Source organism: Mytilus trossulus, chromosome 4 (genome assembly GCF_036588685.1).
Source record: "Mytilus trossulus isolate FHL-02 chromosome 4, PNRI_Mtr1.1.1.hap1, whole genome shotgun sequence".
NCBI lineage: Eukaryota > Metazoa > Mollusca > Bivalvia > Mytilida > Mytilidae > Mytilus > Mytilus trossulus.
In genome coordinates, this window is record NC_086376.1 from 91,137,677 (window position 1) to 91,154,069 (window position 16,393).

The following is a 16,393-nucleotide window of genomic DNA, read 5'->3' on the forward strand; positions in this document are numbered from 1 at the left end:
TTTAGTGTTCTTATAAAAGCTTTTCAGAAAATTAAAACATAAATAGGATCACCATACTATCTTTTTGATATATAACACACAAAACACTACATTTCGTTCTTGATATAACACACCAAACAGTGTACGTTTCGTTATGACATTAAATCATTTGATATATTTGTCATATAAATTATCTAAGTTGTCCATTTAATCAGGAAATATTCTTGCCAATAGTATTTAGAAAAAAAAACAATCTTTATATAGTAACATTGTCATATGAATGACAAATCATATAGCTTGCTTTGAAATTTCGTTAAAAGTCTGAACTGATTAGTTCTTGTATTTTACTACCTATAATGGCAAAAAAACCAACGCTAGAATTATCAATTAGTTTTAAATTATTTCAGGATTTCCTGTCCAGTTTCTTGACGTCAAAAGTATACTCACCTGTATAAGCGTGCCTTGAATTAATGCATATCAAATTTTCAACATTTGTTTCTTTGACAACAAAAAGTATATACATTTTTATTTGTCCAGTTCGATATAAACTTTTTATAATGTGATAATTCTAACACAATTATTACTCTAAAATGTTAGGTATATAAAATAACTACTACATTCAAGTGACTGGGCACAACATATCAATGAGTCCCAAAAATACAATATAGCACTTACCAAATTTCTCTTTTAATTTGATTAAATAGCAAGCCATATAAGGTAAAGTAGCACAGGTAATGCACATAATTAATCTTCACTTAACAATTTATTTGCAGCCATATATACATTTAAAATGCTTACAATTTCAAATAGATAACACTGCCTTCAGTAAGGACAATTTAAACACACTATGTGTAAATGTATGCTTGTGTTTAATGCTTTAATTTACATACGTGTATTCCTTCGTCGCCTGTGTTCCTTTATTGTAGAACGTTGAGCTTTACTTTTGGACTTCTGAAATCATTTCTGATTGGAACTAATTATAGCTCACTCGATCTCTAGACATACAGCATGATGGCTGGTAAAACCCACCCCCGTTATTTTTCGTGATTGGCCAGCCATGCTTTATACTGCATCAAAATGATTAAAATCAAATATGTTGCTGTGTATTATATACAGCGGACCGGATACCTGTAGGGATGTGCCACACACAGATTTCATTCAGAAACGAAATTATGGAAAAATGCATTTTAAGTGCAAAGAAGACAAATAATAACCCTTATTTTTCAAACAAATAAATGTTTTTCTGTCTTTTCCAGATTGCAAATTATTTCAAAAGGTGCGGATGGTAAAACAGGTTCAAATATTTATTTTTACAAATTATCATTTGCTGGGTATGCTACTAGCAGAATATAAAATAAAAGAGATCAATATGGTCACAATAGCAGAAATGAAAAATTAAATAAAACATTTCATCACGTAACAAGCTGTTATTCATTCTACTCTCAGTCCTATTATAAATATTTGTAATGGTAATTTTTCACAGGATTTTTTTTTATTTAGCTGCTATAATTTGACAGTTGTAATACCTTCTATTGACGGTTTGATGTGTTTGAGCTTTTATTTGCCATTTGAGGGACTTTCGAATTTGCCTAGAAGTTCAGTATTTTTGTTATATACTTTTTGGATAACGTCTTGTCATTTCTTAAAAATAAAAAAATCTATACAATTTAAATCCTGGTGTTTTCGATGAGTTATTTACTAGCCTAATAAAAAAATCTGGCAACAAAATATAATGTCAAAGTATGCTCTATCAATAGGGATTTTGCTACATTTACTATATAAAAGTATTTGAACTTTTTAAAATTATATAAATAAATTAGCATCGAAAATATTATGTTTTCAAAAGGCACAAAGATGCATTTTACCACTACATTGATAATTATGTTGTTAATTTCGTATTGTCTGGTTATCCCATTAATAATTTATACTTCCTCTTGTTGTTACTATTTCTTTTCTTTATAATTTGACAAAATATTAAAGGGCGCTAAGATTGTCAAACAGTTGAAACGGTAAAAAAGTTAATCTGTTTTCTTTATTATATTTCATTAAGGTCACTTCGTAATCGAATAATATCCATATTTTGACACCCTCACGTATTGTCAATCAAAGTTTTTGTTCTTATATTTTCCAATAATTGTCTGTCACATCCAATTCAATATGTGTAATACTCCGAATACAGTATTTTCTACAGGTATGTATAAAATAGAGAAAAAATAAATTAAGATTCCAATAAAAATATAACAAAGATAACAAAAGAACAGAAATAACAAAAGAAAAACCCCGACTCCTACGAAAACAAATATAAAAACAAAGACAAACGAACACACGAACAAACATTTTTCATATAACCCGATTTGGAACAGTTCTACATTAGACTTAAGGAGCATGATTCGGAAATTCTGCAGATCAAAGCTTTAATAAATTGAATTAATTAATCGTTTCTTCTCAAATGCGTAATATTTAGAAGATATTTAAACTGATTCAAAGTTATTAATATTGAAAACATATTAGTAATCCTAAAAACGACAAATTAGGCTCAACAAATTTAGAACTCTAATTAACGTGTTTGCTTTTTAATACCTTCACATTAATGTCTATTTGACGTAAATAGTTTGTGTATTTCCACACCCTTTTCTAATATATCTTATAATGCCATCAGATGAATATCTGTTCATTCCAAACAGACATTAACAGACAGATGACGTACAAGAATACACAAATTACAATTAGAAAAGACTTCTTAAACCACATGTCTATTATTCTGGGAGTGGACTAAGTATTTATGTTTATGCTGTGTGTCTCATTAAGTTCAATTACGAGAGTATGTTCTATGTTGTTAGCATATTATCATAATCCATGTTATAGAATTTGTCACATATAAAGTATCAATATCTGTAACATCATTTCAGTTATTGATATCATTACTTTCGTCAATAAAAAAATAAAAAAAATAACAATCATTCAAAACATATCCACTGATTTGTCCCCTATCATATTTATTAGAAAAATCTTTTTCCTTGAGTTATTATTTTTATATTGCAAAGGAATTATGGTACGATTACATATATAATATTATCACTGTACCAACAACTAATCGTCCTGAGTCTTTTATTTGTATTTCTGACCTTAGTAAGCTTGAGCTGCTAAAGGAAAATTGACGTTATTTAAGAACCCTGGTTGGCCAAAAAATGTGTTTTTGTAGAAACAGTTCCAATAAACTTATACTATAGGGAATTAAACCAAATCAATATATCTCTTATATATAATTCGTCTAAATATCACCCCAACAATTTAAGATCTGTAATTTGCGGAAGCAAATGTTTTGTTATTCCCTGGCCAGAATTTGAAGAAGTGTTACGGATATATCGTAACACCAAATCGCCTTTCACTATAAACAATCATTTATAAACATTTCAAAGTTATAAAGTCATAATGATGTCCTTAAATTCATAAGTGAAACGTTCACGAAAATAAAGAAAGGAAACTTTGGCCACAACAATATATTAGGAAAAAAATGAAGAAGCCTTTAACACAATTACAGAATCATAAAGATGATTTTAGGTGGACACATACATTCAAAATAGAAAATATTTTTTTAAAAATGACACTCACAAGACAGAAGGAACGAAACGTTCAAAAAAAAATTCATTTTGTCATAGTTTATAGCAATGAAAATTCGTTTAAAGTGTGTTTAATTATCACCTGAACACCTATTTACTAAGTCATATAAGTGTAAATTTCAGACCATGAATGGTATTACAAAGCATTTGCCTTATAACAGAATTCGGATTTGAGTGTTACTAATTCAGGGAAGCGTTTCTGAAGAACCAACTTTTTAAAGTGTTATGATCAATTAGAATTGCGTTGAATTATAGGACAACATTGGAGATTCTGATATTGAGATCTGTCAGCATAGTTGTACTGCTATTCGTATTTTGGCAAAAAAATGCCATTACAGATACAAAGGGACGTTGAACAAGCAAGTCTTAAATATTTTTGAGCTAACACATCGATGTTCGAATTTCGGCATCCATCGGCTCGGTATAAAGGTTTTGGAAAACTTTCGATTATTAAAACAACAACCTGCTTTAACATTTAATTTAGATAAGAATAAAAAAAAGTGTACTCGAAAGCCAGTAATATTAATTGAAAATCAGAAATAGTCTAGTATTTTCAGAAACAAGATAGAGAAAAACTTTAAAATGTATTTTTTTGTCCTCAGTTTGACAATTTTTGGACACAAAATAGTATTTTGAAAAAAAATGAAAATCTATAAGAAAAAATGTCTATCTGTTGACAAGTTTAACAGAATAGTTTTTGATATATTCCAATACGTGAAAAATGGCACCAGTTAACAATTCGATAACTATGAAAATCTATTGAAAAGGTCAAGCTGACTTGAACGTATCTAGGACATCTGCAGTTACGCTCTTGCGAAAAATACGTATCAAATTGAAATACAATAAAATTCAGTATATAATTTTGGTAATATAAACCAAATCAAAAATATTCGGTGTGACCTAGAAAATAACTAATTCTTCAATGCTCATAGATAAAAGACGCCGACATTAAAATGTTATACAAAAACTGTGTATTTTGAAAACGCAGTTTCTGTAAGAATTATCATTGTTATCATTGCTGCTGTCTTTAAGTTTAAGTAGGAAGAAAAATCCGTGAAAAACCAATATTGAACAACTACCACGTAATTGAAATGATTTTAATGTCTATATAATAATCGTGTTTAAAGGTTAGTTAATAAAAGTGTACAACTAGTAATAAAGAATTATTTCTAATTGTTAAAGTATAATACGATATCCGATACTACCAATTCTTTTTCTGTCATAAGACTTTTAATGCGTAATCACGATATCTATTCAAACAATTATAGTATACAATTTAATCAAACGTATTCAATTAGAGAGAAATTGAAGGACTTTCCACATCAATTTTATAAATAAAAGATGAGAAGCTACTTTCGATTAAATGAAAATTACTTTTGGCGTCCAAGCATACGTTTCTTCACACTGATTCAATAAATAAATGTTTCCTTATACTTTTGCCTGAAATAAGAGAAATAGTTGTAAACTTCTGGTTAAAAATGTCACTTCTAGTCTCACATGATCGCTTTATTAACACGGATTGCAAAATATATATGGTCGCTATATACTTTTGCCTAGGTACTTTTCCCAGAAATAAGTAAAAAAAAACTAGTTCCGGTTTACTCAAAGTCACTTCCGGTTGATATGTTTAAGGTCTTAAGTCAACTAACAGTTTTGAAAAGACCCTATTGCTTCTCAATGTACCAAGTTTGAATAATAATCAATTAACCTTAAATTGAATTATTTCAGGTCCAATAACAATCAGATGTCAATGGATTGTATCATTTATCGTAATCACAGTTAGGCAAGCATTTTGAACTAGTCTTTTTGTATAGTCCATCTTTAAAAGTGATAGGAGATCAAGGAACAAGGAATATTCGAAATTTAGAATTTGACTTTGACCTCTTACCTTGACCTAGTTTTCTATTCTTTAGACCAAGGACCTAAAATTATCAGACCCTAGGTCTCTATCACTAATGGATTACCAAATCCAAATGCATTTCACTTATTCCAAATGCATAAGGAGAAATAACTCTCATATAGAGTCTTCTTATCGCTTCTGTCAACATTTAACAAAAATACTGAGGATATAGCGAGCAATTTGATAAACTAAATGTGTCGCTTTCATTTGCGGTTCCACAAAAGATCTCACCACAAAGACAACAGTGTATGAAGAGATAACTCCTACAATAGAAATTCTGCGACTACTCAGGGTCAGTCTCAAAAGTACTTTAAATGTTCGATATAATGTGCAAAAAATCTTGTGAAACCACAAATCAAGTTTTGAAATTACAGAAAAAGTACAACAGAATAGTGGAAAGACCTAATGACAACTAGATAATTAGTTATAACAAGTTTCTATTCTGTTAATATACCAATAAGGAGTCTTTTTATAAATTTTTTGTCTTGAAAAAATAATGTTAAAGTTTTTACATAGAGACAAAGAACAAAAGGGCAGAAAACAGACCACGGCCACTAATGGGTCTTAAATACAACAACAAAATCCCGCACCCTGAGGCGGTCTCCTGTTGGCACATAAACACTCATGTTATTTTACAAAATATGCCCTAATAGTTCTGTTTAAATATTCATACAAAAATAATGAAAATTATTTAAAGTCATAATAAACGAGTGGCCGTTAAAAAAAAATGTTATTCCAATGCTTGAACCAATGCATACAAACATCATAAACTTAGTCTTTTGTGCACGATTTTATAATTTTTTCGCATAAATTTCATATAATCGTCAATTATTTTTTCCATCTGTCAGAGTTGATTTGAAAATATGGCAGATAATTTAAGTTTGTTTTTTGAAGTCGAAATTTAACAATTGTCAGCTGTTTGTCAACAATCAACAAAATGCATGGAAACAGAGCACGTGTTTAACACGTACAATCAAATAATAGTTTATTTTAAGAACATCCATGCGTATTGCAATCACCGGATTTTTTCGAGATGGGTCACTCTGAGGTCACTTTGCATTCGGAAAAATATGTCGGGGAATTGCTTCCTGGAATTAAAATAAAGTGAACCTCTTCTAAATATGAACAAATTAAAGAATTTTCTTCAGAAAAAGATATATGTACATATGTTTTATAAAGAAAACTATCCATTGAGTTTAATCTGAGGTTTATGACTTTAAGAAATTATTGATGCAAGCTATACTTTATTGTAGGTTTAAAATGAATAGGCATTACATTCGTGATCATTTTCCCGAGCGACGGTGAAGGCTAAAATAACACGAATATAATGCCCACCCATGTTTAAAAACTACAATAAAGTAGTAGCTTGCATCAATTAGTTCGATTCTGATTAGAGCACACAAGGTAATCTTTATGTTCGATGTGTATAGGTGTAGCGCGTTTGCATAGGCTCTTCCATGAACCTCCCTTTGTCGTTGATAAACAAGCAAACGACCGGTAATGTCATTTTCAGTGGAGGAATTTGAACAGCCAACATGAACGATTGTCGTATCTAGGTCAAGTATGTCAATTTCCAAATGCAACACATTTCAGTCATGATAAATGAATCAGTAACAAAATTTGCATCATTTTAGAGTTTATAGGTGTTTTGAATTAACAAAATATATCTAAATGTATGACAATTTGATAAAATTCGTTATTCTGCAGTAGTCAACATACGCATGTGCAAATAAATTTTATTGGATGTAGAGCATATTCCCAAAGCGAAAGAAAAACGTCATATTATAATTGTATATCTTATTGCAGAGCTCCATTTGAAGTTGCTGTTTTAAAATTCTAAAACAGTCAGTTCTAGGGCGAACGTCTATCAAAACACATTAGTATTATTTCATAAAGAGTAATGAGTGAGCTAGGCCAACAAGGAGAAGCATTAATGTGTGAGCTAGGCCGACAAGGAGAAGCATTAATGTGTGAGCTAGGCCAACAAGGAGAAGCATTAATGTGTGAGCTAGGCCAACAACGAGAAGCATTAATGTGTGAGCTAGGCCAACAACGAGAAGCATTAATGAGTGAGCTAGGCCGACAAGGAGAAGCATTAATGTGTGAGCTAGGCCAACAAGGAGAAGCATTAATGTGTGAGCTAGGCCAACAATGAGAAGCATTAATGTGTGAGCTAGGCCGACAAGGAGAAGCATTAATGTGTGAGCTAGGCCAAATAGGAGAAGCATTAATGTGTGAACTAGGCCAACAAGGAGAAGCATTAATGTGTGAGCTAGGCCAACAACGAGAAGCATTAATGAGTGAGCTAGACCAACAACGAGAAGCATTAATGTGTGAGCTAGGCCAACAACGAGAAGCATTAGTGTGTGAGCTAGGCCAACAACGAGAAGCATTAATGTGTGAGCTAGACCAACAACGAGAAGCATTAATGTGTGAGCTAGGCCAACAACGAGAAGCATTAATGAGTGAGCTAGACCAACAAGGAGAAGCATTAATGTGTGAGCTAGGCCAACAACGAGAAGCATTAGTGTGTGAGCTAGGCCAACAACGAGAAGCATTAATGAGTGAGCTAGGCCAACAAGGAGAAGCATTAATGTATGAGCTAGGCCAGCAAGGAGAAGCATTAATGAGTGAGCTAGGCCAACAAGGAGAAGCATTAATGAGTGAGCTAGGCCAACAAGGAGAAGCATTAATGTGTGAGCTAGGCCAACAAGGAGAAGCATTAATGAGTGAGCTATGCCAACTAGGAGAAGCATTAATATGTGAGCTAGGCCAACAAGGAGAAGCATTAATGAGTGAGCTAGGCCAACAAGGAGAAGCATTAATGAGTGAGCTAGGCCGACAAGGAGAAGCATTAATGTGTGAGCTAGGCCAACAAGGAGAAGCATTAATGTGTGAGCTAGGCCAACAAGGAGAAGCATTAATGTGTGAGCTAGGCCGACAAGGAGAAGCATTAATGTGTGAGCTAGGCCAACAAGGAGAAGCATTAATGTGTGAGCTAGGCCAACAAGGAGAAGCATTAATGTGTGAGCTAGGCCAACAACGAGAAGCATTAATGAGTGAGCTAGACCAACAACGAGAAGCATTAATGTGTGAGCTAGGCCAACAACGAGAAGCATTAGTGTGTGAGCTAGGCCAACAACGAGAAGCATTAATGTGTGAGCTAGGCCAACAACGAGAAGCATTAATGTGTGAGCTAGGCCAACAACGAGAAGCATTAATGAGTGAGCTAGACCAACAAGGAGAAGCATTAATGTGTGAGCTAGGCCAACAACGAGAAGCATTAGTGTGTGAGCTAGGCCAACAACGAGAAGCATTAATGAGTGAGCTAGGCCAACAAGGAGAAACATTAATGTATGAGCTAGGCCAGCAAGGAGAAGCATTAATGAGTGAGCTAGGCCAACAAGGAGAAGCATTAATGAGTGAGCTATGCCAACAAGGAGAAGCATTAATGTGTGAGCTAGGCCAACAAGGAGAAGCATTAATGAGTGAGCTATGCCAACTAGGAGAAGCATTAATATGTGAGCTAGGCCAACAAGGAGAAGCATTAATGAGTAAGCTAGGCCAACAAGGAGAAGCATTAATGAGTGAGCTAGGCCAACAAGGAGAAGCATTAATGAGTGAGCTAGGCCAACAACGAGAAGCATTAATGAGTGAGCTAGGCCAACAAGGAGAAGCATTAATGAGTGAGCTATGCCAACAAGGAGAAGCATTAATGTGTGAGCTAGGCCAACAAGGAGAAGCATTAATGAGTGAGCTAGGCCAACAAGGAGAAGCATTAATGAGTGAGCTAGGCCAACAAGGAGAAGCATTAATATGTGAGCTAGGCCAACAAGGAGAAGCATTAATGTGTGAGCCATGCCAACAAGGAGAAGCATTAATATGTGAGCTAGGCCAACAAGGAGAAGCATTAATGTGTGAGCCATGCCAACAAGGAGAAGCATTAATGTGTGAGCTAGGCCAACAAGGAGAAGCATTAATATGTGAGCTAGGCCAACAAGGAGAATCCTTAATATGTGAACTAGGCCAACAACGAGAAGCATTAATGTGTGAGCTAGGCCAACAAGGAGAAGCATTAATGTGTGAGCTAGGCCAACAACGAGAAGCATTTATATGTGAGCTAGGCCAACAAGGATAATCCTTAATATGTGAGCTATGCCAACAACGAGAAGCATTAATGTGTGAGCTAGGCCAACAAGGAGAAGCATTAATGTGTGAGCTATGCCAACAAGGAGAAGCATTAATGTGTGAGCTAGGCCAACAAGGAGAAGCATTAATGAGTGAGCTATGCCAACAACGAGAAGCATTAATGTGTGAGCTAGGCCAACAAGGAGAAGCATTAATGTGTGAGCTAGGCCAACAACGAGAAGCATTAATATGTGAGCTAGGCCAACAAGGATAATCCTTAATATGTGAGCTATGCCAACAACGAGAAGCATTAATGTGTGAGCTAGGCCAACAAGGAGAAGCATTAATGTGTGAGCTATGCCAACAAGGAGAAGCATTAATGTGTGAGCTAGGCCAACAAGGAGAAGCATTAATGAGTGAGCTATGCCAACAACGAGAAGCATTAATGTGTGAGCTAGGCCAACAAGGAGAAGCATTAATGTGTGAGCTAGGCCAACAAGGAGAAGCATTAATGTGTGAGCTAGGCCAACAAGGAGAAGCATTAATGTGTGAGCTAAGCCAACAAGGAGAATCCTTAATATGTGAGCTATGCCAACAACGAGAAGCATTAATGTGTGAGCTAGGCCAACAAGGAGAAGCATTAATGTGTGAGCTAGGCCAACAAGGAGAAGCATTAATGTGTGAGCTAGGCCAACAAGGAGAAGCATTAATGTGTGAGCTAGGCCAACAAGGAGAATCCTTAATATGTGAGCTATGCCAACAACGAGAAGCATTAATGTGTGAGCTAGGCCAACAAGGAGAAGCATTAATGTGTGAGCTAGGCCAACAAGGAGAAGCATTAATGTGTGAGCTAGGCCAACAAGGAGAAGCATTAATGTGTGAGCTAGGCCAACAAGGAGAATCCTTAATATGTGAGCTATGCCAACAACGAGAAGCATTAATGTGTGAGCTAGGCCAACAAGGAGAATCCTTAATATGTGAGCTAGGCCATTAAGGAGAAGCATTAATGTGTGAGCTAGGCCAACAAGGAGAAGCATTAATATGTGAGCTAGGCCAACAAGGAGAAGCATTAATGTGTGAGCTATGCCAACAAGGAGAAGCATTAATGTGTGAGCTAGGCCAACAAGGAGAAGCATTAATGTGTGAGCCATGCCAACAAGGAGAAGCATTAATGTGTGAGCTAGGCCAACAACGAGAAGCATTAATGAGTGAGCTAGGCCAACAAGGAGAAGCATTAATGTGTGAGCCATGCCAACAAGGAGAAGCATTAATGTGTGAGCTATGCCAACAAGGAGAAGCATTAATGTGTTTGCTATGCCAACAACGAGAAGCATTAATGTGTGAGCTAGGCCAACAAGGAGAAGCATTAATGTGTGAGCTAGGCCAACAACGAGAAGCATTAATATGTGAGCTAGGCCAACAAGGATAATCCTTAATATGTGAGCTATGCCAACAACGAGAAGCATTAATGTGTGAGCTAGGCCAACAAGGAGAAGCATTAATGTGTGAGCTATGCCAACAAGGAGAAGCATTAATGTGTGAGCTAGGCCAACAAGGAGAAGCATTAATGAGTGAGCTATGCCAACAACGAGAAGCATTAATGTGTGAGCTAGGCCAACAAGGAGAAGCATTAATGTGTGAGCTAGGCCAACAAGGAGAAGCATTAATGTGTGAGCTAGGCCAACAAGGAGAAGCATTAATGTGTGAGCTAAGCCAACAAGGAGAATCCTTAATATGTGAGCTATGCCAACAACGAGAAGCATTAATGTGTGAGCTAGGCCAACAAGGAGAAGCATTAATGTGTGAGCTAGGCCAACAACGAGAAGCATTAATATGTGAGCTAGGCCAACAAGGATAATCCTTAATATGTGAGCTATGCCAACAACGAGAAGCATTAATGTGTGAGCTAGGCCAACAAGGAGAAGCATTAATGTGTGAGCTATGCCAACAAGGAGAAGCATTAATGTGTGAGCTAGGCCAACAAGGAGAAGCATTAATGAGTGAGCTATGCCAACAACGAGAAGCATTAATGTGTGAGCTAGGCCAACAAGGAGAAGCATTAATGTGTGAGCTAGGCCAACAAGGAGAAGCATTAATGTGTGAGCTAGGCCAACAAGGAGAAGCATTAATGTGTGAGCTAAGCCAACAAGGAGAATCCTTAATATGTGAGCTATGCCAACAACGAGAAGCATTAATGTGTGAGCTAGGCCAACAAGGAGAAGCATTAATGTGTGAGCTAGGCCAACAAGGAGAAGCATTAATGTGTGAGCTAGGCCAACAAGGAGAAGCATTAATGTGTGAGCTAGGCCAACAAGGAGAATCCTTAATATGTGAGCTATGCCAACAACGAGAAGCATTAATGTGTGAGCTAGGCCAACAAGGAGAAGCATTAATGTGTGAGCTAGGCCAACAAGGAGAAGCATTAATGTGTGAGCTAGGCCAACAAGGAGAAGCATTAATGTGTGAGCTAGGCCAACAAGGAGAATCCTTAATATGTGAGCTATGCCAACAACGAGAAGCATTAATGTGTGAGCTAGGCCAACAAGGAGAATCCTTAATATGTGAGCTAGGCCATTAAGGAGAAGCATTAATGTGTGAGCTAGGCCAACAAGGAGAAGCATTAATATGTGAGCTAGGCCAACAAGGAGAAGCATTAATGTGTGAGCTATGCCAACAAGGAGAAGCATTAATGTGTGAGCTAGGCCAACAAGGAGAAGCATTAATGTGTGAGCCATGCCAACAAGGAGAAGCATTAATGTGTGAGCTAGGCCAACAACGAGAAGCATTAATGAGTGAGCTAGGCCAACAAGGAGAAGCATTAATGTGTGAGCCATGCCAACAAGGAGAAGCATTAATGTGTGAGCTATGCCAACAAGGAGAAGCATTAATGTGTTTGCTATGCCAACAACGAGAAGCATTAATGTGTGAGCCATGCCAACAAGGAGAAGCATTAATATGTGAGCTAGGCCAACAAGGAGAAGCATTAATATGTTTGCTATGCCAACAAGGAGAAGCATTAATGTGTGAGCTATGCCAACAAGGAGAAGCATTAATGTGTTTGCTATGCCAACAACGAGAAGCATTAATGTGTGAGCTATGCCAACAAGGAGAAGCATTAATGTGTGAGCTAGGCCAACAAGGAGAAGCATTAATGAGTGAGCTATGCCAACAAGAGAAGCATTAATGTGTGAGCTATGCCAACAAGGAGAAGCATTAATGTGTGAGCTATGCCAACAAGGAGAAGCATTAATGAGTGAGCTATGCCAACTAGGAGAAGCATTAATATGTGAGCTAGGCCAACAAGGAGAAGCATTAATGAGTAAGCTAGGCCAACAAGGAGAAGCATTAATGAGTGAGCTAGGCCAACAAGGAGAAGCATTAATGAGTGAGCTAGGCCAACAACGAGAAGCATTAATGAGTGAGCTAGGCCAACAAGGAGAAGCATTAATGAGTGAGCTATGCCAACAAGGAGAAGCATTAATGTGTGAGCTAGGCCAACAAGGAGAAGCATTAATGAGTGAGCTAGGCCAACAAGGAGAAGCATTAATGAGTGAGCTAGGCCAACAAGGAGAAGCATTAATGTGTGAGCCATGCCAACAAGGAGAAGCATTAATGTGTGAGCTAGGCCAACAAGGAGAAGCATTAATATGTGAGCTAGGCCAACAAGGAGAATCCTTAATATGTGAACTAGGCCAACAACGAGAAGCATTAATGTGTGAGCTAGGCCAACAAGGAGAAGCATTAATGTGTGAGCTAGGCCAACAACGAGAAGCATTTATATGTGAGCTAGGCCAACAAGGATAATCCTTAATATGTGAGCTATGCCAACAACGAGAAGCATTAATGTGTGAGCTAGGCCAACAAGGAGAAGCATTAATGTGTGAGCTATGCCAACAAGGAGAAGCATTAATGTGTGAGCTAGGCCAACAAGGAGAAGCATTAATGAGTGAGCTATGCCAACAACGAGAAGCATTAATGTGTGAGCTAGGCCAACAAGGAGAAGCATTAATATGTGAGCTAGGCCAACAAGGAGAATCCTTAATATGTGAACTAGGCCAACAACGAGAAGCATTAATGTGTGAGCTAGGCCAACAAGGAGAAGCATTAATGTGTGAGCTAGGCCAACAACGAGAAGCATTTATATGTGAGCTAGGCCAACAAGGATAATCCTTAATATGTGAGCTATGCCAACAACGAGAAGCATTAATGTGTGAGCTAGGCCAACAAGGAGAAGCATTAATGTGTGAGCTATGCCAACAAGGAGAAGCATTAATGTGTGAGCTAGGCCAACAAGGAGAAGCATTAATGAGTGAGCTATGCCAACAACGAGAAGCATTAATGTGTGAGCTAGGCCAACAAGGAGAAGCATTAATGTGTGAGCTAGGCCAACAACGAGAAGCATTAATATGTGAGCTAGGCCAACAAGGATAATCCTTAATATGTGAGCTATGCCAACAACGAGAAGCATTAATGTGTGAGCTAGGCCAACAAGGAGAAGCATTAATGTGTGAGCTATGCCAACAAGGAGAAGCATTAATGTGTGAGCTAGGCCAACAAGGAGAAGCATTAATGAGTGAGCTATGCCAACAACGAGAAGCATTAATGTGTGAGCTAGGCCAACAAGGAGAAGCATTAATGTGTGAGCTAGGCCAACAAGGAGAAGCATTAATGTGTGAGCTAGGCCAACAAGGAGAAGCATTAATGTGTGAGCTAAGCCAACAAGGAGAATCCTTAATATGTGAGCTATGCCAACAACGAGAAGCATTAATGTGTGAGCTAGGCCAACAAGGAGAAGCATTAATGTGTGAGCTAGGCCAACAAGAAGAAGCATTAATGTGTGAGCTAGGCCAACAAGGAGAAGCATTAATGAGTGAGCTATGCCAACAACGAGAAGCATTAATGTGTGAGCTAGGCCAACAAGGAGAAGCATTAATGTGTGAGCTAGGCCAACAAGGAGAAGCATTAATGTGTGAGCTAGGCCAACAAGGAGAAGCATTAATGAGTGAGCTATGCCAACAACGAGAAGCATTAATGTGTGAGCTAGGCCAACAAGGAGAAGCATTAATGTGTGAGCTAGGCCAACAAGGAGAAGCATTAATGTGTGAGCTAGGCCAACAAGGAGAAGCATTAATGTGTGAGCTAAGCCAACAAGGAGAATCCTTAATATGTGAGCTATGCCAACAACGAGAAGCATTAATGTGTGAGCTAGGCCAACAAGGAGAAGCATTAATGTGTGAGCTAGGCCAACAAGGAGAAGCATTAATGTGTGAGCTAGGCCAACAAGGAGAAGCATTAATGTGTGAGCTAGGCCAACAAGGAGAATCCTTAATATGTGAGCTATGCCAACAACGAGAAGCATTAATGTGTGAGCTAGGCCAACAAGGAGAAGCATTAATGTGTGAGCTAGGCCAACAAGGAGAAGCATTAATGTGTGAGCTAGGCCAACAAGGAGAAGCATTAATGTGTGAGCTAGGCCAACAAGGAGAATCCTTAATATGTGAGCTATGCCAACAACGAGAAGCATTAATGTGTGAGCTAGGCCAACAAGGAGAATCCTTAATATGTGAGCTAGGCCATTAAGGAGAAGCATTAATGTGTGAGCTAGGCCAACAAGGAGAAGCATTAATATGTGAGCTAGGCCAACAAGGAGAAGCATTAATGTGTGAGCTATGCCAACAAGGAGAAGCATTAATGTGTGAGCTAGGCCAACAAGGAGAAGCATTAATGTGTGAGCCATGCCAACAAGGAGAAGCATTAATGTGTGAGCTAGGCCAACAACGAGAAGCATTAATGAGTGAGCTAGGCCAACAAGGAGAAGCATTAATGTGTGAGCCATGCCAACAAGGAGAAGCATTAATGTGTGAGCTATGCCAACAAGGAGAAGCATTAATGTGTTTGCTATGCCAACAACGAGAAGCATTAATGTGTGAGCCATGCCAACAAGGAGAAGCATTAATATGTGAGCTAGGCCAACAAGGAGAAGCATTAATATGTTTGCTATGCCAACAAGGAGAAGCATTAATGTGTGAGCTATGCCAACAAGGAGAAGCATTAATGTGTTTGCTATGCCAACAACGAGAAGCATTAATGTGTGAGCTATGCCAACAAGGAGAAGCATTAATGTGTGAGCTAGGCCAACAAGGAGAAGCATTAATGAGTGAGCTATGCCAACAAGAGAAGCATTAATGTGTGAGCTATGCCAACAAGGAGAAGCATTAATGTGTGAGCTATGCCAACAAGGAGAAGCATTAATAAGTGAGCTATGCCAACTAGGAGAAGCATTAATATGTGAGCTAGGCCAACAAGGAGAAGCATTAATGAGTAAGCTAGGCCAACAAGGAGAAGCATTAATGAGTGAGCTAGGCCAACAAGGAGAAGCATTAATGAGTGAGCTAGGCCAACAACGAGAAGCATTAATGAGTGAGCTAGGCCAACAAGGAGAAGCATTAATGAGTGAGCTATGCCAACAAGGAGAAGCATTAATGTGTGAGCTAGGCCAACAAGGAGAAGCATTAATGAGTGAGCTAGGCCAACAAGGAGAAGCATTAATGAGTGAGCTAGGCCAACAAGGAGAAGCATTAATGTGTGAGCCATGCCAACAAGGAGAAGCATTAATGTGTGAGCTAGGCCAACAAGGAGAAGCATTAATATGTGAGCTAGGCCAACAAGGAGAATCCTTAATATGTGAACTAGGCCAACAACGAGAAGCATTAATGTGTGAGCTAGGCCAACAAGGAGAAGCATTAATGTGTGAGCTAGGCCAACA

General features: G+C 37.4%; 1 protein-coding gene across 1 annotated transcript; it reads left to right on the forward strand.

Annotated features, from left to right (window-relative positions):
* The first annotated feature begins 7,663 nt into the window (after positions 1–7,663).
* LOC134716900 (ciliary rootlet coiled-coil protein 2-like) lies at positions 7,664–9,637 on the forward strand. Its single transcript, XM_063579916.1, has one exon. The coding sequence runs from the start codon at positions 7,664–7,666 to the stop codon at positions 9,635–9,637; it is 1,974 nt and encodes a 657-aa protein (XP_063435986.1).
* Positions 9,638–16,393: the final 6,756 nt, after the last annotated feature.